The 24,688-nt window shown below is 36.6% G+C and overlaps 1 protein-coding gene across 3 annotated transcripts in view; it reads right to left on the bottom strand.

Moving 5' to 3' along the window:
• NALCN (sodium leak channel, non-selective) overlaps positions 1-24,688 on the bottom strand; it is a 363,914-nt gene that overhangs the window by 148,134 nt on the left and 191,092 nt on the right. For all 3 annotated transcript variants that reach the window (XM_008048630.2, XM_008048631.2, XM_021707824.1), the window contains one exon: positions 2,347-2,484. In XM_008048630.2, the coding sequence (XP_008046821.1) occupies positions 2,347-2,484 (138 nt within the window). The remainder of the gene's footprint in view (positions 1-2,346; positions 2,485-24,688) is intronic.

Below are 24,688 nucleotides of genomic sequence, written 5' to 3'. Positions count from 1 at the left end.
GGTTAAATGTGCAAACACCAGCAGAGTCAGATTCAGCTTTGGAAACTGGACTTTCATTCCCACTGCCCGGCGTTCTTTTCTTCTGTGAATGTTTTAGAAGTCAACTCTATGTCAAAAAGGCCAAAACAATTTCTAAATGGTTCTACTCTTTGAACTCATGACTTTACACCACATAACAATGCATCCTGATAAATGTTTTGATGGGCGTGTCTTAGTTTTGAAATTCTCTGTCCATAGCAAACACAACCTCTAAGTTAACATGTTTCTCAACATGTTATTTAATACATAGATCTTCAGAATTGGAAGTGATCTTAGAGATCATATAATTTGTTTTTGTCTTAGTGACTCTCTGGCAAAGGCTTAACTTGACAAAGACACTTTCAGTAACAACTTTAAATGTCATTATCTAGGGAAGCAGAAATAAGTAGCGGCAAACATATAGGCCAAAGCCAGACCCCATAGGCCTGGGACTAATCTGGCCCTAGCGTTTACACTCTGTATGACATCAGGCAAATTACTAAACTCTTCTAAGCCTCAGTTTCATCATCTGTTAATTTGGAATAGCACCTATTTATTTGTTCCAATGTTAGAAATAATATTGTAAGACATTTTGCCAGTCAGTAAAGAGTAGCATTTTAAAAAAATTTCATGTGTTCCTGATAAAGGTAACATTTGAATCCTTAACTTGAGATTTTAACACAGTGTTAGAGTTAGATTTGCTTCTTAAGTATGAAAAAGTTTGTTACATGGAGATGTGCATTTGGTATTAGAAAGATCTGAAAATTACATCCCTTAGTATGCCATTAGCTATAGTTCATAACCTTTTCCTTTGTTTTTTAATAGAAATACATTGAAGAGAAAAATCTGCTTGTGTGACAGAAGTTCATTTTTCCTGGACTATGGTATTCAGTTTTCTTGTGCTTTTTTTTTTTTTTTTAAAGTTGGAGTCTTACTCTATCACCCAGGCTGGAGTGCAGTGGCATGCTCACAGCCATCACAGCCTTGACCTGCGGGGTTCAGGTGATTCTTCCGCCTCAGCCTTCCAAGTAGCTGGAAATCACAGGCATGCGCTACCATGCCCAGCTTAATTTTTTTTTGTAGAGACGAGATCTCACCAAGTTGTCCAGGCTGATCTTGAACCCCCGGGCTCAGGCAATCTCTCGTCTCGGCCTCCCAAAGTGCTGGGATTACAGGCTGAGCCACCGCGCCCAGCCTTTTGTGCTTTTACAATATTTGCTGCTACATGCTTTATTTTCTCCGTGTGTTTCTTTCAGTCGCACGTAGCACAAAACACTGTGCTGATTTCTAATTAACTGACTGCACCCCAAGGTCTACCATTGTCTGTCTTCAGTTTAATTACAGCTGTGAAGAGGATGCAGTGAAATTGAAGAGAGTGTCTCTACATGATAAAAAAATAACAATAATGTCGTTCTGGTTTGATCCTCAGATTATCTAGGTGTGAATGTGTAGGGATAGTTAAATTGGTATATAAACATGAGACTTTCAATTTGTTCTGACTTAATTTCCCTCTTGTAAAAATTTATACCTGATGGAGTAAGCTTCTAACTTAATAATGATCAAGCAGTTATTTATTTATTTATTTTGAGTTGGAGTCTCACTCCATCACCCAGACTGGAGTGCAGTGCCATGGTCACAGTCACCCCAGCATCAACCTGCTGGGCTCAGGCGATCCTTCTGCCTCAACCTTCCAAGTAGCCAGAATAACAGGTGTGTGCTACCACACCCAGCTAATTATTTTTTTTTTTTGAGTTGGAGTCTCACTCTGTTGCCCAGACTGGAGTGCAGTGGCCGCTCCTGGCCACCGCAGCCTCGACCTGCTGGGCTCCAGCGATCCTTCCGCCTCAGCCTTCTGAGTAGCCGGAATTAAAGGCGCGCGCTACTACACCTGGCTAATTTTTTGATTTATTGTAGAGATGAGGTCTCACCTGCCCAGGCGGGTCTCAAACCCGCGGGCTCAGGCACTCACCTCAGCCTCCCAAAGGCGTGGGATTATAGGCTGAGCCACCAAGCCCAGCTACTTTTTAAAATTTATTGTAGAGATGAGGACTCTCCAAGTTGCCCAGGCTGTTTTCAAACCCGTGGGCTCAGGCAGTCCCCTAATCTTGGCCTCCCAAAGTGCTGGGATTACAGTCATGAGCTACCATGTCCAGCCCAAGCAGTTCTTTAATTTACAGAAATTTAGAATGGAAGGAATCTCATCCAACAAGACTACTTTGCATTTGTCCTTTGGCTTGAATTTTTGAAATTGATAATAGGCCAAGTATCTATTGATGCTCACCTCATGATTAATTCCAAGGTAGAATTGAAAAGAAATGCTAAACTCACCAGAGTGGCAAAGAGATGATAGAGAATGAAATAGATGGCAACCACAGGTGCCCACATATGTCCCACAGCATTTAGAGTTTGGTCCATTACGTCTACCCATCCTTCTTGGGTGAGGATCTGGAACATGGACATAAATGCCTACAGAGGAAGAGAATGGAGGTATTACACACTAGCTTTAGGCTTGCATGCAACTTAAAATTAGTATAGATGTTCAAGGACTTTGATCTTAATATTACTGGTTTTTATCTGATTAATCAGGGTAAGGACAGTCTTGATTCAACAGATGCAAAAGAGCTAAGAATAAAGGTCTTAAAAATGTGATATCTAACTATTCGGTGTAGAAAGCTAATATAATTACCCTCTATTAAAGTTAGTCTTATTAGTGGTAAATACTGTTGAGCAAATTTTAAAAAAATTCAAATCTTTGCTAACTTGCCTTTTTTTCCTTTCTGAAAGCTATTTAACATTTTCAAGAGATTATTACTTTTTGCTTCTGCTGCTAAGAGAAACTTATTTTTATAGTGAATTATATTTGATTGTTTAAAGCATATAAAGGAAAAGCAACCCTAATTTTATTTTTACAGTACCCATCTATCAAATTATTTCAGTTGTCATATTAAAAACATGTGACTTTTAAAAAAAGAAATATTTCTAAATAATATTGCCATGCTTAGCAACTTAAAGACAAACACATTTTCATGATTAAAAAAAAAAATTCAAGGCACAGAGTCAAGATCATGGAAGATGCCAAGACCAAAAGGCAGAGCAATCCAACAAAAGTCAGCAAAGCTGAAAGTCTTAAACTCTTTCACCCAAGATCTTTGGCCAAGTCCATTCTTAACATGTTTTTCTAATTAAATATATAAGTATACATGCATTTCCAACTCATGTATCCTATGCACATTAGTGGTCAATAAATACTTTTTAATAAGACTCTATGATGATGTCTGGAAAAAGCTGACAATTGGAGTCTAGTGACTCTTTAAAAACATCTTTAAGGGCTTCAGCACAATGAAAGTGTAAATTGAATACTCAGGTATTGGAATTCCAAGAAATAAAGTCCAGGATGATGGAAAGAGACTGAGACCAAGATAGAAGCCCTGTTTCACTGATAGGATTTCAGAGTCTAAAGATCATCTAATCTGATTCTTTCCTTTTGAAGATAAGGAAACACTAAACTCAAAGATGATAAGTGGTTAGCCCAAAGTCACTCTATCAAATTAGTGGCACAAATAGAATAGCACCCAGGCATTATGACTCCAAAGTAAGTACTTTTCCAAGTATTGCATCCTGCATTCAGTGAAATCTTGGATCTGCCCAGGCCTAATCACATTGCATGATTTCCTTTACTACTGATAGCTAACCTTTTTAGAACACAGTGAACCTATTCAAATAAAGGAGTACTTTACTGTTAATTGAATCTTGAACTAGGAGATACTTTTTTTTCACTTACCCTTTACCAAAAGTGTCCTTTGGCTTGAATTTTTGAAATTGATAATAGGCCAAGTATCTATTGATGCTCACCTCATGATTAATTCCAAGGTAGAATTGAAAAGAAATGCTAAACTCACCAGAGTGGCAAAGAGATGATAGAGAATGAAATAGATGGCAACCACAGGTGCCCACATATGTCCCCCAGCATTTAGAGTTTGGTCCATTACGTCTACCCATCCTTCTTGGGTGAGGATCTGGAGAAGCACTTATTGTCTCTCCTTGAGTTAATTTCTATAATTGCATTATCTTTCAAGGTGTTTTGTTCAAGTATGAATTATGTTGTTATTGCTACTTGACTCCAGCATCATCAAGGGCAATATTATATTTTCCTGGCCATGGTGCCTAAGAGAGGGGCCACGCTTCAAAAAAATTAACACTAACTCCTAAAAATTGCTTTCAAAAATCTTGCAACACATCATCTAACCTCATAGGTCTGTCAGAACTTATCACAGAACTAATCCCTGTATTATTTTTCTGTTGGGTATTTATTACATTCAAAGGAGAGAAACACAAGTTCCAAAAATGATTCCCATAAAAATAGCTGTATTTTCTCCAACAAAGGTGTCACCAGTGTGAAAGCACATGTATATCCTAAAGATTCGACAGCAATAGGTGAAGAGTCAAAATGCCTGCCAGAGTAAAAGGAATTTTACTGGACATGGCTTTCTTTTCCCCAGAGTGACAGGAAAGTTTGTGATTAAGTTCAACAGATTTATTTTTGGTATCTAGAGACCAAAAATTCAGGTGTACTTGTCAGCTGTCTTGGGCACAAACCCACTTAATTTGTTTTTGTTTACTGCATTACCTTTGATGAAAACTCAGCTATTATGCATTCAGTAAATACTCAGGAACGCGGAGCTATGGGATTGTAATCTGTTGGCGTGAGATAAGCAAAGCGGGCAAGAACACTGGGGTTATCCTCTCCTTTTTTCAGAGTCTCAGAAAAAAAAATCTCATTTATGCATAGCTCAACCACCTGAAAGTTCATATTGTGAGATGCTGTGAATTCTATTTGAGAGTAAAGCTTTTTGTTACAATGGGATTTGTGTGTTTATGGTGGCTTATGTTAATATCCAAAGAAAGGGAGTGCCATGGACTATTTCCATGAAAGGTTGAAAAGTAACTTGCATTTTGCTAGAAAGGTGCCTTGTCAGTTTTGTTACGATTTTACCCAGAAATTTAAATTCAAATTCAAATTCAAGTTTGTTCAAGATTGAGCCTCAAGTACACTTACTATCATGTTGTCCATTGGGCCTCTGTTCCCTTTTTATTCAGACAAGGATTATTAGTGGCTGCTAAAGATTTGATGGGCTGAGGACTGAGATGAGTAGGCATGGTTTCCTCTGTTAAGACATTTAGGACTGAGAGAAGAAGAAAAAGGTGAATGTGTGAAAAGTATCGCATGTCAGAGAAATATGGCGAAGCTACCAAGGAACAGCATAGAAGAACTAACTTATTCCTCTTGGGTGACTCAGGAACTGTTTTGGGAAAATGATAGCAATTGACCTTTGTGATGAAGGAATGACGAGCAGAGACTTAGGGGAAGTTGCATCTTTTCTCTGCACTACCTGTTTGCAGGTTATCCTGCTTTCTTATACTGCTGACTTTTTTTGTCCTTATTGGTTTGCACCAGCTCTTTCTAAATGAAGAAAACTCATCTTTTATCTGTCACATAGGTTCAATGTATTTTTCCCTATACATTTATTTTTACAAAGATAATTTTTACATTTCTGTGTGATCTAATTGGCTACTTCTTTTATTTAAAGTGTTTTTATTTTGCTTAAAGCATCTTCTGTCGTTGCGAGATTAGATATAAACTTACTCATGGTTTTATACAGTTGTTTTATACTTTCCTTATTTTATTCTTGTAAGCACGCCAAACCTGAAGTGGTTGTTTAAATCAGCTTAAATCTGAGGTTTATTTTTGGTATAAATAATGAGACAGGATTTAATCTTCATTTTTTTTCTTTTCAATAGATGATCAGTTGATTCAACACATTGTAGTTGAAGACATGTCTTTTCTTCATTAATTGGAAATATTCCTTTTTATCAATATCAAAAATTCATATACTTATGGTCCTATCAATAGACTTTTTATTTCTGTTATTTCTCATCAATTTATTTTATCTCCCAATTGACTAGTAATTGATTGTACTTTTTTTGTTGTTGTTTTTGTTTTGTTTTTTTTTGAGTTGGAGTCTCACTCTGTCACCCAGACTGGAGGGCAGTGGCCGCTCCTGGCCTGCTGGGCTCCTCGACCTGCTGGGCTCTGACGATCCTTCCGCCTCAGCCTTCCGAGTAGCCGGAATTACAGGAGCGCGCTACCAGGCCCAGCTGATTTTTGATTTATTGTAGAGATGAGGTCTCGCCAAGTTGCCCAGGCGGGTCTCGAACCCACGAGCTCAGGCAATCCACTCACCTCAGTATCTCAAAGTGTGGGATTGGAGGCTGAGCCAACGAACCCAGCTGATTGTACGTTTTAATAACTGCTAAGGTTACTAACCCTTACTCACAACTGTTTTCAGAATTTTCTTACATATTTTATATGCTATTTTTCCTTTAGGATCTTGTTGTTTTATTCATTAGAATCATATTAGTTTAAGAAAAATTGTTATTTTTCTCAATTTTTTTCCAATCTAAGAGAAATGCATATATTTCCCTTTATTAAGATTTTATTCATGATTCTGAACAAAGATTTCTTCTTATATAGTTTCTGTTCACTCCTTGCTAAGCGCATTCTTAATATTATTTTTCAAAATTTTAATCAATGTGAGATCATATCTTTGAAACATTAAGCAGTAAAGAAATCCTATGGCAAATTTCTTAATGAATAAAATATGGCAGTCTCATGCCTAATTGTCTCAGTTTCACTTCCCAAAGACTACTATTTTTAACCACTTTTGTTTTTACTCTGGTGGTGCTAGCCCTATCCTTATTCAGTATTTATTGATTTATCCACTTTAGATGTAGATTTTGTTACATGAAGATTTAGTTCAGGCACAAACATCACTCCTACTTTTTCTAACCACTCCCAAATTTTGTACATAAATCTCTACTTCTTATTCCACCGCTAGATTACAATGACTTGACTCTTCCCAGTGTAAAATGAGGGTGTTTAGCACAGCTACCTGTCAGGTTACCCCTTTTCTCTCTTTTCATTTTCTAACTTATGTCACGTGTACAATTATATCCTCAAATTTGATTGTTTTTTACTTTTTTTTTTTTTTGCTATCATAATTGGGTCTTCCACGCTTTCCAGCAAGTTAGGTAATGATCTAAGATACAATCCTTCCTCTGAGGCTCTGATACATATAACACATACAGTATTAGAAGGCAAATGTTCAAAGTTAAATGGAGTATCTGTTTTATTTCCCACTAATTGCTTGAAAAATGGTGTGAGATTGTAGCCTTTCCTTAGTGGGATTATTTTGGTGTAATTTTTTTAAGGTTGCTTTATTCATTTCCTTAGGTTTTAGGGGTAGGGGCATCAGTGCTTTTGTACTATTTTGATATTTTACCTCTCAAGTCCAAACCTCTATGTGCAAACAGGGGTCAACAACTATATTTACAAGTGCAGGTGCCATCCTTCTGCCAATTGAACCCAGGATGAACAATTAACTTGCAAAGGGTCCAGTTTGCATAGGAGGTGATCTGGAATAAATAACATTACCCCACTAGAAAATAAATCAATCAAAAAATTATCTAGTGAATTTCAATCAGAAACTATTAAGAAAAATCACATTGTCAGCAATAGAATCTGGAAGTCAACAAACGAATGAAGATTGGCCACGCAGTTGAGTATGGACAATGTAAGGGAAATCACAAAGGCCAAGTTACACACACATATTGATTTCCAAGGAAACAAAATCTCTGAATGAACAGAATTTAAGTGGAAAACATAATGTATTGAATTAAGAGATTGCGATGATTTCTACCTAATGGAGAAGAAAGATTTTGAAAATCACTAGCTTCATGAGTTCCTGTTTTCTAACTAGAGTGTATCATATTTGTCATATATATGAGAAGCGGGTGAGAACCAGAGAGTAAAGGGTGAAAGCACCAGAGAAGAGTGTGAGGATATAAGCTGTCACAGGGATGCTGCTGGAGCAAATACATCAAAAAGCAGCGAACAGGGGTCTCTGAGTCACCAAAAGGTCCAGAGCACTGTAGCAGAGAGTCACAAAATCCAATGCAGCCTTTTTTGGGCTTCTTTGTTGGTTTCTCCTCAATATCCTGATCTCTAAGTGAGCCTCAGGGTTCGACCATATATCTTTTTCTTATATCTCAACACTTACTAACTAGTTGATCTTATCTGTTATAATGCCTTTAAATAACACTGATAAACATACTGATGACTCCCACATTTGAATTTCCAGCCCCATCCCCGGAATCAACTTAACATCTCCACTTGGACAGACGTTAGAAGCAGGAATTTCAAGCATTTGATGCCTTAAATTAAACCCTTCATGTCCCACTTCCAAACCCGTCCTTTCTGCACTCCTTCTCAGTTCAGAAAATGGCAAATCCAGTCTTCAAGTTATTCAGACCAATGATCCTGAAGACATCTTTGGTCCTTCTCATTTCCTGACATTCTGTATCCACTCTTTTAGGAAATCCTGCTAAATCCAACATTCATTCTTATTCTCAGTTCTGCATGTGTGCTCGCTATTCCTTGATATTTCTACTAAAACAGATGATGGTTTGCCCCTAAGCGGCCTCACATTTTGGTGCTGTATTTTTCGGTTATATACTGAGATTGGGAGATGGATAAAAATCAGACCACCAAAGACCAAAAAAAGAAGGTCTTTTGTTCCTCACAGCCCTTGAATATCAAACATAGGTGGGCTGGGCAATGTCACCTGTATCAGGCTTCCATCAGGGCCACCAATGACCCATGCCATAGTACCATGGCAAAGGTGAAATGATCAATGGTGGTAAATCCTTCACTCCTTCAAGCTCCAATGAACTATTTCTGACCCCAAATATCTAATAATGGATATTATTAGTGTTAAGTGAAGACAGAGCAAGGACATTCTCTGGTGCTGAACAAAATAGACTAAATGTGTTTATCCAGGTCTTGCATAGAAGTTCTTTTTTTTTTTTTGAGTTGGAGTCTCACTCTGTCACCCAGACTGGACCTGCTGGGCTCCAGCGATCCTTCCGCCTTAGTCTTCCAAGTCGCTGGAATTACAGGCATGTGCTACCATGCCCGGCTGATTTTTTGGTTTATTGTAGAGATGAGGTCTCACTGCCCAGGCAGGTCTCGAACCCGCGGGCTCAGGCAATCCACTCACCTCAGCCTCCCAAAGGCGCGGGATTACAGGCTGAGTCACCGAGCCCGGCTAGAAGTTCTTAACCCTTAAAAAAAAGTATCATGGATAACCTTTGACATTTGATGCCTCAATGTGTAATTTGGGATTTTAGCATGTATGGATATTAATTTAGGTTAAAATGTAATCAAATATTAAGAGAAAGTTGAATGGGTAAACATCTTAGGTTTTGGTCAAAATACAGCAAACAAAATAACTGTTATTCCATTTGTAACACACATCTATGGATATGTTTCTGTGTACATATAAAAGTTGAAATATATAATAAATTTGTAACTCTCAGGACTAGCATGGAAAGGACTAAGAAACTAGGGAAGGGGGTACTCTTTTTTTTTTAACTAATTGCTTTATTGAGATTCAACTCACATACCATAAAATTAACCTTTTAAAGTATGTAATAGGTGGCTTTTAATTTATTCACAGAGTCGTGCAACCATTACCTCTATCTAATCTAAGAACATTCTCTTTATTCCCAAAAGAAATGATGCGCTCATTAGTAGTAACTTTCCATTCCTCCCTTTCTCTGTCTTTAGCAACCAATAATCTTTCTCTCTCTGTGAATTTATGCAATCTGGATATGTTCTATCAATGGAATCATACAATATGTGGTCAGGTTTCTTCTATGTTGTAGTATGTACTGGAGCTCCATTCATTTTTATTGCCAAATAATATTTCATTGAGCGAATATGCCATATCTGATCTGTTTTTCAGTGGATAGATACGTAGGTTGTTTCCACTTTTTGGCTATTATGAATAATACTGCCATAAACATTCGTATACAAGTTTTTGTATGAACTTACATTTTGGTAAATCACTTTTTACTTAATTTTAAAAAGCCGTTTGTATTAAAATACATGTAAAATGTATTTCTTTCATTTTAAAAAATGTGCACACTAAATTTTAAAAAATATGATGGGGAATACAACTCATATCATCCACATACAACTTTTACAGTGTAACTTTCATCTATTTTCTTTATTTTTAGCTGGGTTCAAGAACTCCCTCTCTACAAAGAATTGCTTTCAAAATGAAATCCACTTGACAATTTATATAGTAGCTCAACATTTTTAGTGTGGGTGTTCCTGCTGTGTCTTACTGCCAGACAGCCCTAAAGTAAAAGACTTGCCTTGATGGTAGTATTCACTGAGTGCAAAAGTGACACCTCTTTTGGTTCTAGTTGCCTTAATTGCTCACCTACTCAATTTCCTCATTTCTTCTTTTTTTACTCAAATAGCAATAATTTGTAGAAGAGTGTTTATCTTCTGAAAAACCCACGGACCTTGTAATCCTTTCATGTTTTATTATAGGATTCCTTTTATTTAAAACTTATTTAACTATTCAATGCTTTAACAATATTTAAAATGACATAGATATACAGTAAATATTGGACCTACCTAAATGTTAGGGTTACATTTTTAAAAAGTACATTGGTTGGCAAACTCATAACTGACAGAATGAAGATCTTTTTTAAAAATTTCCTCTTTTAATTTTTATTTAAAATTGTGGGGTACATTTCAGGACTGGGTATACAAATATTCACCGTGCAGGTGAATGAGGTGTGCCCCTCCCCAGGCAGATATTGACTACTGTCAATTCCACCTCCCCGCCTCCCCACCCTACTTCCCGCAGTTTCCTGCCGCTTTCAATCCTTTTCTTATGGTAATACGGTAGTTGTTCAAGGTCCACTTATGAGTGAGAGCATTCAATACTCAGCTCTTTGTTTCTGTGAGCTGTTGGTGGGAGTGCAAACTAGTTCAGCCTCTGTGGAAATCAGTGTGGCGATTCCTAAAAGTTCTAAAAATCGACCTTCCATAGACCCTGCAATCCCCCTACTGGTAATATACCCGGAAGAACTCAGGTCACTCTATGAAAAAGATACTTGCACATGTATGTTTATCACAGCATTGTTCACAATAGCAAGAACATGGAACCAACTGAGCTGCCCATCAAAAGAGGACTGGATTAAAAAAAGTGGTACATATACACAATGGAATACTATGAGCCATAAAGAAGAACAGAATCATGAACTTCGCAGTAACCTAGATGGAATTAGAGTTTTAGGGTTAGGGTTAGGGTTAGAGGATAGGAAAAACCAATAAACATGCCATTAAATATATTTAAAATCTCACAGTAAATAAAAGTTCCAAGAGCTTCCAATTATCATGGCTAAACAAAATTGTACTTAGGTACAAATACCGTGGAATTGAAATTTATAGTAAAAGTACAGTACTGCAATATTAAAGCCTTTGGCAATCGCCATTTCTTTATTTCAAATCCCTGTATAGATCTCGCTTAGATGGAATTCCATAGTCCATCAATCCAGTTACACTCTTCGCAGTTTGTCAAATTCCATCTCTCTGTTTTATTTTTGTTTTTGTTTTGTTTTTTGCCAGACTCTATCCATAGCCATCCAGTTGTACTGGGGAGAAAGTTATACCTCCCGGAAACAGATTCCCTCCCACCATAGCATCCAAAGGGACCTCAACATGGCCTAGCAAACCTGTTTTTTTTTGTTTTTTTTTTTTGAGTTGGAATCTCACTCTGTTGCCCAGACTGGAGTGCAGTGGCCACTCCTGGCCACCGCAGTCTCAACCTGCTGGGCTCCGGTAATCCTTCTGCCTCAGCCTTCCAGTAGCTGGAATTACAGGCACGCGCTACCACGCCCGGCTAGTTTTTGATTTATTGTAGAGATGAGGTCTCGCCAAGTATCCCAGGTGGGTCTCGAACCCGCGGGCTCAGGCAATCCACTCACCTCAGCCTCCCAAAGGCGTGGGATTACAGGCTGAGCCACCGAGTCTGGCTGCAAACCTGTTTGTTCTTGGTACCTGCAATTTTATTTTATTTTATTGCAAAGATGTGGGGTACAAGTCAGGATTAGGTACATAAGTAGTTTATGTGCAGGTGAAGTTGGGGCCCCCAACTGGTCCTCACTTCCCCTAGTTTAGGGTCAGGTACCCTTAGTGATGTTACGTTCCCTCACCTTCCCCTGGCAGTATCCCGCTACTGCGGATCCCTCTCTTACTGTGATAAATGCTCAGGGCTCACTTATAAGTGGGAATATGTGGTATTCGATTCTTTGTTTCTATGATAGATCACTGAGTATCCAACCATCCAAGTTGCCGCGACATCCATAATTTTGTCCTTAAACTTCCTCTGCTCTAACTTCAGCCACCCCCATCTCTACTCTCACTCTCAAGATATCACATTCCTAGAAGGAATGGCTGAAAGACCACAGGTTAAAATAGAGATGAAATCAGCTGAATATGAAGACCATGATGCTCTGTGAGTCAGCAGAGCAGTGAGACAAAGAACCAAGTGCTCGGCCTCTGCTGTCACAGGGCCTGAGTTTGAGATAAGGTCACTGACTAGCTTAGGGCAAAAACAGCTAGTTGTTCTGAAACCAATTTTCCTCAAATATGCGATCATATTATAACCCTCTGAAGATTGTTTTCAGAATCAAAATAAAGTATATGTGAAGACTTTATCAACATTAAAACATTAATACAAATACTATTTTAAAATAATTTAAAAATTGGTATTAATGACATATAAAAAAATCAACTTCTATCACACTGGTTAACATTTCAGAAATCCTGTGTATTTTTTAAACTTAAAACTTTTTGTCTCAGTGTGTTTTTAATTTGCATTTCTTTGATGACCAGTGAGATTGAGCATTTTTTCATGTATCTGTTGGCTGATCGTGTGTCTTCTTTTGAGAAGCATCTATTCATATCTTTTGCCCACTTTGTTATGTGGCTGTTTTTTCTTTTCAGCATGTTTGAGTTCCTTATAGATCCTAGATGTTAGGCTTTGTCAGATATACAGTTGGCAAATAATTTTTCCCAGTCTGTGGACTGTCTCCCTGCTCTCTTGATGATTTCTTTGGCTTTGAGTTTCTGAGCTTTTCAGTTTGATGAGGTCCCACTTGTCTATCTTATCTCTTATGGCATGGGCACTTGGGTTTTGATCAGGATTTGGTTGCCAGTTCCAATTTCCATAAAGGTGTCTCCTGCATTTTCTAAAGTTCTTATAGTTTGAGGTTTTACAGTTAGGTCTTTGACATATTTGGAGTTGATTTTTGTGTATGGTGATAGGCTGAGATACCACCTAACTCCAATCAAGACGGCCAACATTAACTCAAAAAACAACAGATGCTGGAGAGGATGCAGGGAAAAGGGAACACTTCTACACTGTTGGCGGGAGTGTAAACTAGTACAACCTCTGTGGAAAACAGTTGGCGATTCCTAAAAGATCTAAAAATTGACCTCCCATATGACCCCTCAATCTCCCTACTGGGAATATATCCAGAGGAACTCAAATTACTCTATGAAAGAGATACCCGTGCACCTATGTTTACTGCAGCATTGTTCACAATAGCAAAAACATGGAACCAACTGTGCTGCCCACTGAAAAAGGACTGGATTTTAAAAATGTGATACGTATACAAGATGGAATATTACGCAGTCATTAAAGAAGGACAAAATTATGAACTTCAAAGCAACTTGGACGAACTTAGAGTCTATAATACCGAGTGATCTATCACCAAAACAAAGAAATGAGTATGGCAAGTTCTCACTCATAAGTGAGCCTTGAGCAATTATCGTAATACTATAAGAAAAGGATTGGCGGCCTGGCTCGATGGCTCAGGCTGTAATCCCAGCACTTTGTGAGGCCAGGGCGAGTAGACTGCCTGAGCCCGCAGGTTTGAGAACAGCCCGGGCAACTTGACAAGACCTCATCTGTACAATAAATTAAAAAAAATTACCCGGGTGTGGTAGCGTGTGCCTATAGTTCTGGCTACTTGGAAGGCTGAGGCAGAAGGATTGATGGAGCCCAGCAGGTCAACGCTGGGGTGACCTTGAACGTGCCACTATGCTCCAGTCTGGGTGACAGAGTGAAACTACAGCTTAAAAAAAAGAAAAGCGTTGGCAGTAGCTGGAAACTGCCGATGGGGGGGAGAGCACGCAAAAATTCATCAACAAGGGAACCTGCATAATGAACCTTTGTATACCTAGCCCTGAATTGTACCCATCTTTAAAATAAAAAAATTTAAAAAAAGAAAAAGTTTGGTCAATAGTGGTGATGGTTGTACAAGACTGGAAAATGTAATTAACACCACTAAAGCATACACTTTAAAATAGTTAAAATGGCAAGTTTCGTATGTATTTTACTACAATAAGAAAATTATGCTGGTAATAAAAAAAGCTTTTTGTCATATATCATGTGATTTTATTTTTATAAAGCTCAAAAATGATACAGAATAAACTATATATGTATATGTGTATATATATACACACACACACACACACATATATGTATATATATTATTTTTTTTTTTGAGTTGGAGTCTCACTCTGTTGCCCAGACTAGAGTGCAGTGGCACGCTCCCGGCCACTGCAGCCTCAACCTGCTGGGTTCCGGCAATCCTTCCGCCTCAGCCTTCCGAGTAGCTGGAACTACAGGCGCGCGCTACCACGCCCTGCTAATTTTTGACTTATTGTAGAGATGAGGTCTCAACAAGTTGCCCGGGCTGGTCTCGAACCTGCGGGCTCAGGCAATCCACTCACCTTGGCTTCCCAAAGTGCTGGGATTACAGGGAGAATAAAATATATTCTAAGCCAATTTTTAAAGATACATCATTTTGAAAATTTGACTAGTTTTGATGGCATTTTATTTCATCTTTGAACTAAATGATTTCTATGATATTATACAGCTGTAGATGTCAACTACTCTATACTCTATTAATTTATAATGGCAGTCAATTAGAAAATTTTGTTTTAATGCTATATACCTTCCAGTATATTTTTTCCAGGCTAGATCTTACCTTAGTAGATCTCACCTTTTTCTTTAATTTTGATTTAATTAGTTTAATTTAATTTCATTAAAGAAAAAGGTGAGAGTGAACATTTTGTTATTTATGGGTACTATAAATGCCTTTTGGTGCTCACAACTCCTCAGTCTTTCATTGAATAAACAGTAAAAATTGCAGAGTTATCCAAGACTAAAAGTAAAGCATAAGTAAATTAGATGTTTTGCTCTGGGTCTCGAGACAACACATAGACTGGAATTTAAAAACACAAAGAAACACTGACTGAATTTTGTCACAGAAAACTGCTTCTGAGGATTTAATTTTTAGTGACTTTAGATAAAGTTTTTGGAGCCATGTATGTCTCTCTCTTTCTCTTTCTCTCTCTCTCTGAACTCTTTTGAAATTAGAGATCTGTTGAAATCAGTTATGTTTGTGTTAATAGAACTGAAGCATTTTAAATATCAATATATCTATACAATAATTATGCCTTATTCCTTGTGATTTAGAAGGAAATAGAGTTGAAACTGGTGGTTTCAGTTAATCCTGTGACTGCCTTTTGTTGGCAAGAAAGACCAAACAGTTCTTTGCTTTTTTTTCCAAATGAGTCCACATTATTTATTTTGCTTTTACAATTCCCAAAATATGCTTCTTGCCAAGCATTCCACTAAAGTGAATACAGAAAGAGGAGGAAAAAAGAAACAGTTTATTGTTCAAATTTTAGATGACTAAGGAAAAGTCTTACTGAATCTAAACTAATGTAATTGGCCTTAAATGTCAAAGTGAGCTTGAATATAATTAGAAGCAAAGCAGACATTAGAACATTATGCCTATTCTAGCAGCAAATTACTTTAAGTAAAGTCTACACTTAAATATAATTTCAAGAATAAAAGAAAACTAATGGCAGCAACACATTTGCAAAAAACCAGCGAATCTTTTTGCTAGCTATGAAAATAGGTATGTCCAGTTGTCTCTTATCCTGGTCATGCTTGGGTTAACTTCTGCATGTAATACCATAAACATCAATAAGACAAGACCATGAATTTGTGCAGTCTCCTAGGATTTTGTTTCAGTTAAGATTAAATGTCATGAGAACAGACACTGAGCCACGACTGGCATTTGTATGATGATTTGCAGTCCCCAATTTTCCATTATTTCATATGTAATCCTGTGAAGTATGTAATGCAGGTAGAATAGCCTCTATTGCAGATGGGTAACTGAAGTGCACAGGGCTTAAATAATTAACTCCAGCTTCCAGGTAGAAAATGGTGTTGCTTGGTATCTGGGCTGGGATCTATTGACTTCAATTTCCTGCTGTTCTTTTTGGTATTGCAAGTAAAAGACATTTTTAGATCTAATAATTGCCAATTCCTTTCCATCTTCTAAATTACTACAACAAACAATATACATGCCTATTCTCAGTAATATTTAAACATTTTTATCACTTTTTCTAATGTAATACTGGGTACATATCTGGAACTCCATATTATGCTCAACTGATTAATGAAAAATAGATATCCCCAGTATGACTTATTCTTTGCTAAAATAAGCTCTACTTATTATTTTACACATAAAAAAGATACGACCTTTTCATTTTTGATGGGAATCTGAAATAATAAATTATATTTTAATATGATTACAATAATTTAGTAAAGGAAGACTTAAATGTATTAGAGATATTTATTTTTAAGGAAAACTTACCAGATGAACTGAATGAATTTAGGTTTCTCCCCTAACAGTCTTCCTTGTGGAGCATGATATTTTTAGTTGAAAGGTATACTTCCCATCAATTAGGTTGAAATAATTTTGAAATGCAACCATCTAGCTGACAGAACAAACAGCTGTGAAAATGAGACCTGGAGATTTATGCAAATAGGGGACTTCTGAATTAATTTTCTTCAGAGAACAGACTGTCAAGTTTCTTAGAGTATTTATGACCTATTTCTTAATTAGTGATTTTGCTAGTCAGTCGTATTAAATTTCTGTAATATAAATTATGCATTTCATTGGCAAATATGTGCTATAAAATTGTAGATAAAAGTTGATATTTTACTTTCAGTATAATCATCATTTAGTAACAGATACAAAACAGTATAGACACAAAGTTATGTCCTAGTGTTAAGTAACAGTATTAAGCAGACTTCTGCAACAAAAGTACCACAGAATCTACATGGAAAATTTCACTGTGTTCCCTTACTATCCAACTGTATAACTATGCTCAAGAACGAGATTTTTCCATTTAGCTGTAAATAAAAAACAGCTTTGGTCAGGGAAATGCTTATGTTTTTGCATATTAAAATAGACTTAACTTTAGACATGGTGTTTGTCTGGTTTTTGTAATAATGTGACTACTATTTTTCCTGTTTATCATCTTATGCCCAATAATAAGTATACTTAATTATTTGAAATACAACACCTGAGATTGTAAAGTCTCACCTACAGCTTTTCTTGCTTCCTTTTTTTCATCGTGTGAGGTATTCGTGTAATCAGCCTTGATTTCTCACTTCTCTTCACTAAGTTCACAGATAAAGAGCTTTCCCGAAAATAATATGGTCTTTTCTGTTGCAAATGTAAATTTAAAAACTACACTTCTAAGAGTGCTTTTTCAGTGCTTAAATACCTTAAAAATAAATTTGATAGTTGTTTACAAATAAATATTTAGCTGAAATTATTCATTAATGAAAGTAACTGTACAGTAAAAAACTAGAATTAGTCTTATTATAAATACAACTAGCATGTGTCTGTGTGTGTATACATACATGTATGGTTTTTCTTCTTTTAAAAGTTTACCTGTTCGTGTACTTGTTAAAATTATTTTTCTTATGATATGTAACTACAAATTAAAGTTTTATAACTATTTATCAACTCTTCCTATTTCTATGTTTAAATTAAGAAGCAGAGCCGGGCTCTGTGGCTCAGCCTGTAATCCGCACCTTTGGGAGGCTGAGGTGAGTGGATTGCCTGAGCCCGCGGGTTTGAGACCTGCCTGGGCAACTTGGTGAGACCTCATCTCTACAATAAATAAAAAATTAGCTGGGCGTGGTAGTGTGTGCCTGTAGTTCCAGCTACTTGGAAGGCTGAGGCGGAAGGATCGCCGGAGCCCAGCAGGTTGAGGCTGCGGTGGCTGGGAGTGGCCACTGCACTCCAGTCTGGGTGACAGAGTGAGACTCCAACTCAAAAAAAAAAAAAAAAAAGAAGAAGCCATTCACTGTAAAAAATTTGAAGATACCAACATGTATAAAGAATAAAATACTCATAATTCAAACAATAAGTTGCATATATTTTTTATAATTTGTTTTAGAATTTGAACAGCTTACTATATTTTTCTAGGCATATTTGTTTAATAGAAAAAAGACTGGATTCAGTTGTAAATATAGTTTTTTATTATGATTTTTGGTTAATATTTTATTTTCACCCTTTATCATGATGTCATTAATTACTGTATTAAAAACACAGTTTGGTAACTGCATAATATGCCACTTTATATCAAAATTTATCTAGTCGTTCCATATGGATGGACAGAAAATTTGCCTCAAAATTTTCACAACAGTAAATTATGCAACAAAGAGCATTCTTTGAAGATCAATCTTTGTATGCATCTCTGGTTATTTTCTTAGGGTAGATTTCTAGAAATGTAATTGCAAGATGAAAGTATAAAAACGCCTTTTAAGCCGGGCTCGTGGGTTCAGCCTGTAATCCCAGCTCTTTCGGATTGCCTGAGTCTGTGCATTCGAGACCAGCCTGGCCAACTTGGTGAGACCTGTCTCACAATAAATCAAAAAATTGGCCAGGCACGGGAGCGTGCACCTGTAGTTCTGGCTACTTGGAAGGTTGAGGCGGAAGAATGACCTCAGCCTCAATGCTGGGGTGGCCATGAGCGTGCATACCATTGTACTCCAGCCTGGGTGACTCAAAAAATAAAAATAAAAATGCTTTTTAGTGTCTTGATATATAATGAAAAACTGATTCCCAGAAAAGTTTCATAAATTTTCACTGACACATGCAGTGCTTTCTTACCAGAAGTGTGCACTGTCATGGACTAAAAGCAAAAAAAATGAACAAATCTTGTCCACCTGGCATTTTCTTGCTGACATGACTAGCAAGTTAAAGCTGTATTCTATATTTTCTTTTGTTTTAAAAAACATTTATGGTGATTATTTTTGACTTGCTTTAATATTCAAATTTGTAATTCTTTATCATGGATGTTTTTCTTTCAGTCTTAGAAGGTTTTTGGCCACCCAAGATTAGTTAAAGATTAGTTAAACCTTTGTTTTGTTCTCTACATTTTTCTACTTTGAATATCTTGCTCTAATTAATCAGAAAGGTATTTTGGTACACAGAATGAGGGGGTTTAATGATACTTAGTCTTTTAATCATTTATGTGGTGCTAATTTCTTTGTCACATGTTGTTTTAATGAATATAAAGATTTCCTCATTTATCTATCTGTTAACCCTAAACCATACTCTTAAGTTTTTGTAGCTTTATGTTTTCATGTTGGTTCTAATCAATTTTTGGTGATGCTCCTCATTGTCTCTTTTTGATAACATTTCTAATGTCCTTCATAGAGTCGTTTTGAGCATTACATTAGATGTATGTGGATATCTACATACATATATGTCTACCTCTCTCTCTCTATTCATTGATATATCTACATATATCACCATTGTCATCACCATTTAGAATGTGAGCAGTCTACCAGTTTTAGAGAGTGAAGAATAATAAATACATATATAAAATATATAATAAATATATGAAATAAATATAAATACATATATTAAGTATATATATTTAGAGAAAGAGAAATAAGTCTGTGCAAGGTTCTTATTGTAGAGCCTTACATATAAAAAGTACCCACATAGTAACTGTTGCTATTAATAACAATGACCACTGAAGAAATTTCTTTCTAGACTTCTGGAATAATGATGTTTCTCTAGGAGTTATTTTGAAACAAATTTCCTGTCCATTCATATGGAATGACTAGGAAATTTTGATATAAAGTATTATATTTAAATATTATACAGTTATCAAAACTATGTTTTAATATAATCACTGTAGAACTTGTATGAACACCTTTATTTATCTAAGTGTATATTTGCTAGAAAAATATACTTGTAATACTTGTGCCCAAATTCCAGGAAACATGGATGCCCCATTGTATGCTTTTTTTGGGGTTTTGGCTCTCATTTTTTGTTTCTATCTTAATTTTGGTTTATTTTTCCCTTTAGGGTAATTGCTTTAATTGTTTAAATTTATTTGACCTGGCTATGATCCTTGCTGGACACATTATATTCTTTTTACAACAAGGAAAATATAGTTAACATTTTTTTGTTCACTTATTGTTGAATTGGCAGCAACTATAAGATAAATATAGTAATTTTTTGACTGAACATGGTGGCTCATGCCTATAGTCACTTTGGATTATTTATTATTATTTATAAGCATTTTGAAGAGGTTGAGGTAGGAGAACTGCTTGAGTCCAGGAATTTGAGACCAGCCTGGGTAACATAGCAAGAACTCGTCTCCACAAAAACAGAAACGTTGGCTGGGTGTGGTGGTACATGCCCGTAGTCTCAGCTACTTAGGAGGTTAAGGCATTAGGATCTCCTGAGTACAGGAAGTCGAGACTGTGATGAGTTGTGATCAGCCATTACATTCCAATTTGGGTGACAGAGTGAGACCCCGACTCAAAAAAAAAAATTATTTTCATCTAGATGAACAATGCAGGAAAAAACTCTTTACTCTCCAAGAGAGTACTGCCTTTCCTTTAATTTGCTGTACCTTTTCAAAATCTCCCTGTTGATTTTACTCCCTCTTTTTACTGAACCTGAAATGGCTTTGTTTATCTCAAGAGATAAAAAATGTGATATTTGTCTAGACTGTTAACAGAATTCCCTTTTTGGTGGTTCATTTTAATATGCATACTCTATTACTAAATTTCTAGAGTTTTTTTTCCTAGCAGAATTTACCAAGTACCTTCCTGTTGGATTGAGGTGAGATTTTTATCCTTTGCCCATGGCCTTTTTTTCTCTGGAATTCTGAGTTGATGATATATGGTAAACTAAGAAAACAACACAAATTAGTAACAGCAAAAACAATAGCAATATACTAAGCCTAAACTATTATTAATACCAATTCTTTCTACAGTCAGTCCTCGCCTGTCCTGTTCTTTTTATCCTATGCGTATTGTACAATATAAGATTATAAGATGTATACACATTAGCTTCCATTTGCCTAGAGGTTTCCCACCTCTCCCTTCACCCCTGTCGGCACACACATGTGTTCAGTCACATGCACACTCACACATGTACACACACATGCTTTATCCCTTCATGTTTCCTGAACATTAAGATTTCAAATATTGCTTCATAGAGAGGATATCTGAGACAGTCCTCTACAGAGGATGGGCAGTTTAGTTTTCTGATTCACTAAGACTCTGGGTGTTATATCCAAGGGGTGTGTGCTCAAGGGAAAGAATTTAATCTATTTATTAGTCATTGAATGATACTTTGTTTAGTTCCATATGTGAAATAGTTAATGATAAGCTATTTTAGATTCTGGCAATAATTTGGCAGTTTGTCTTATTTTTTGTGATATAATTTTTTTAACCTTTTGTATTTTTGTGGTAAGTTGCAAAGGACTGATTAAAAAGAATGTTCTAAACTGGAATTGAAGACTATTTTTAAAGTGTGAAACTTACTACTATACAGCACAGAAAACTGAGTACCAGCCATTCAGTTAATTCCCCAATCATTTACTAAGAGGCCTTTGCATGTTTGTCTGATTGCTGCTAAGAATTCAGTGTGGTTGGCTTTCCATGTCACTTAAGAATCACACTAGCTGCTACTACTTGCTAAGTGCTGATTACATGGCAGGAACAGTGCTAACTAGTTTGCATCTATTACCACTTCTACTCTTCCTAACAATCCTCTAAATTATGTTATTATTGTTATCCTGTTTTATTTATGAGAATTGTAGGTAGCCATGAGAATCTGACTACAGGTTCTGACTACAGATTGTATTTTTTGTAGGCAAGACCCAACAAAATATATAATAACATAGTCACCTTTTCATCAGTAAAAACCTTCTTTTAAAAAAAGTTTTAAAATAGAGTTTATCAACGAGAAGAAGAGCAGGAAAGAAAGAAGATTCATAGCAGAGAGACTTGCCATGGAATGTTTCGCAAAAAAGAAAAACTGCTGAAAACATTGTTACAGAAGGTCATCCTAACTGACTGAGGTCTTAAAGTTTTCATAAATGGCTTTCATTAATTTTTGAAGTTGGTGCAATGAAATCAATTAAAATAATGCCATTTAGTTGGGGAGCTGCAAATAGGATAATTGGTGGAAAACTATCAGCATGTGCTAGGTTGCATGAGAGGTCCTCCCCTGAAGAATACACTTCTGAGGTTAGGGGTAGGAAATAGGATGCTTTATTCAAGAGAAGAAATAATTCTGCTATTTGCAGTTCAGTGGACCAATGATTTCAATACACAGCAAGAGGAAAAGACGACCATCTCTATGTGATTCATGCAGCATTAAAATCATCCTCTAAAAAAAGGGCACAGGATATTATTTTATCACCATGCCGCTGATGAATCACCACAAAAATAAATTCAAATAGGGGCAAAAAAGTCTAATGTCACAGTGGGAAGGAAATAAAGTTAATTTTACAGTTTTTTTTGGGGGGGGGAGACAGTTACAATAAACTATATCATGACATCACTTTAAAATAAACCAAATTGCAAATTTCTATTGCAGAGTCATGTCTAGTCATGGATAACAATTTGGCCTAAAGCTTCAGATGGGACTTACTTTATGAGACTGTGAAAGATTTGACACAGTAATGGCCTCACAGAAAAAATAAAAAATTACTTCCGAAGATGTCTGAAATGTATCCACTGGCCATAAATTTTTGTCTTTGGTCAAATAAAAATAAATTTTGTTCAAGGAAAGTACCTCCTTAGAGAAATAACATTTCTTCCAGAAGAGCTATTCCTCAAAATAGCTCTTCTCGAGGAAAAAAAAAAAAAAAGAGTAAAAATCTTCAAAAGCTCCCCTGTGTCACAATTTCAACCACTGAAGAACCTCCTTGGTCTGTCTGGCCCCCAATGGCCGCTACACCTCCTTTGACAAATGTCCCTTCATGCCCTATGATTCTTCATGTCTCTGTTGTACTCATTTGTTTTTCCTTATGTGGAATGCCTTCATCTAACATCATGACCCCAATCTTTGTCTGTTGAAATAATATTTACTCCTAAAGACAACTCTTCATAAAGCTCTGTAGACCTCCTTCCTTAGAAGCTATCGTTTTATCTTATTAAAATGAGAGGATATTTGGAAGGACAGTGCTAGGCACATAATAAGTAAGTTCCCAGAATTTGTAAATGCTCTCCAGGACATCTTTGACATTATGTTAGAACTGAGTACATATATTGTAGCATATGTTGCCTTTTGGCTTATTTGAGATCTTATGTTTTCTACTATGGGATAATGATTTGTTTGTCTTTGTTGTAAATGGATACATCAGATATTTTGTGAAAAAGTGATTTTCCATTGTATATCTGATTGGGAGAGTGTAAAGATGAGGATATGAGATTCCAAGAGGAGACAATAACCTTATGGCAAAGAAAGGTGAGGCTGTAGATGGCAAACATTGGATGGCTTGCCTCCAGCTGTGCTTATACAAAATACAACCTATCCATCTGAAAGACAGTCAGTGGAGTGCTTTTTATTCTTCTCAAAAATTTATTAGTGAACCTCAGTTTCTCATCATGTATGGAAAAACATGATTTTAAAAACCTCAGGAAATTCTGGATAAAATGCAATGAACATCCTTTTATTTTTTATTTTTATTTTTTATTTTTTGAATTGGAGTCTCACTCTGTCATCCAGACTGGAGTGCAGTGGCCGCTCCCAGCCACCGCAGCCTCGATCTGCTGGGCTCCGGCGATCCTTCTGCCTCAGCCTTCTAAGTAGCCAGAATTACAGGCGTGCACTACCATGCCCGGCTCATTTTGATTTATTGTAGAGATGAGGTCTCGCCAAGTTGCCCGGCAGGTCTCAAACCCGCGGGCTCAGGTAATTCACTCACCTCAGTCTTCCAAAGGCGTGGGATTACAGGATGAGCCACCGAGCTCGGCTCCAACATCCTTTTAAAGGGCAAGTTAATACACCTCCCAAATACTGAAAACTCCAGGGACCAAAAACCAGGAAGTACCCTCAGCCAAAAAATGGCAACTTCCCGAGAGAATTTATTCTCTGCTAGACTTTGTTTTTTAATGCTGTGTCAGGCATAAGGGGCAAAGTCACAGACCCTTGAAGGGTGGAGATTGCTAACTGAGATTCTTGAGTTAAGCTGTATAGTTACTGGGCTTGGCTCTCTGCAAGGATGTTGACTAGAAAAAAAAAAGTTCAGTGGCAAAAGGAGATGACAAGAGAGCTTGTGTGTCTTGACCTGGACACTCACATATGGAATCACATTATGACTTAGCTGGTATTGCAGAACCATGGGAAATTGATGGACTAGTCAATAAATGGTTCTAGAACAATTGGGTATCCAAGTGGAAATAAAATAAAGTGATTCCCCACCTCTCAGCAGCAGCAAAAATCAATTCAGTCTAAATGAAGAGCTAAGTGTTTCAAGCAGAATAAAGCCTGATCAGGCCTGGTGTCGCTGAGTTGTGAAGTAGAGAACACTCATATACTGCAGATA

Source organism: Carlito syrichta, unplaced genomic scaffold, assembly GCF_000164805.1.
Source record: "Carlito syrichta isolate Samal-C Ts95f unplaced genomic scaffold, Tarsius_syrichta-2.0.1 Scaffold126448, whole genome shotgun sequence".
Taxonomy (NCBI): Eukaryota; Metazoa; Chordata; class Mammalia; order Primates; family Tarsiidae; genus Carlito; species Carlito syrichta.
The sequence above is the reverse complement of the archived record's forward strand: the minus strand, read 5'-3'. Positions and strand labels throughout refer to the sequence as shown.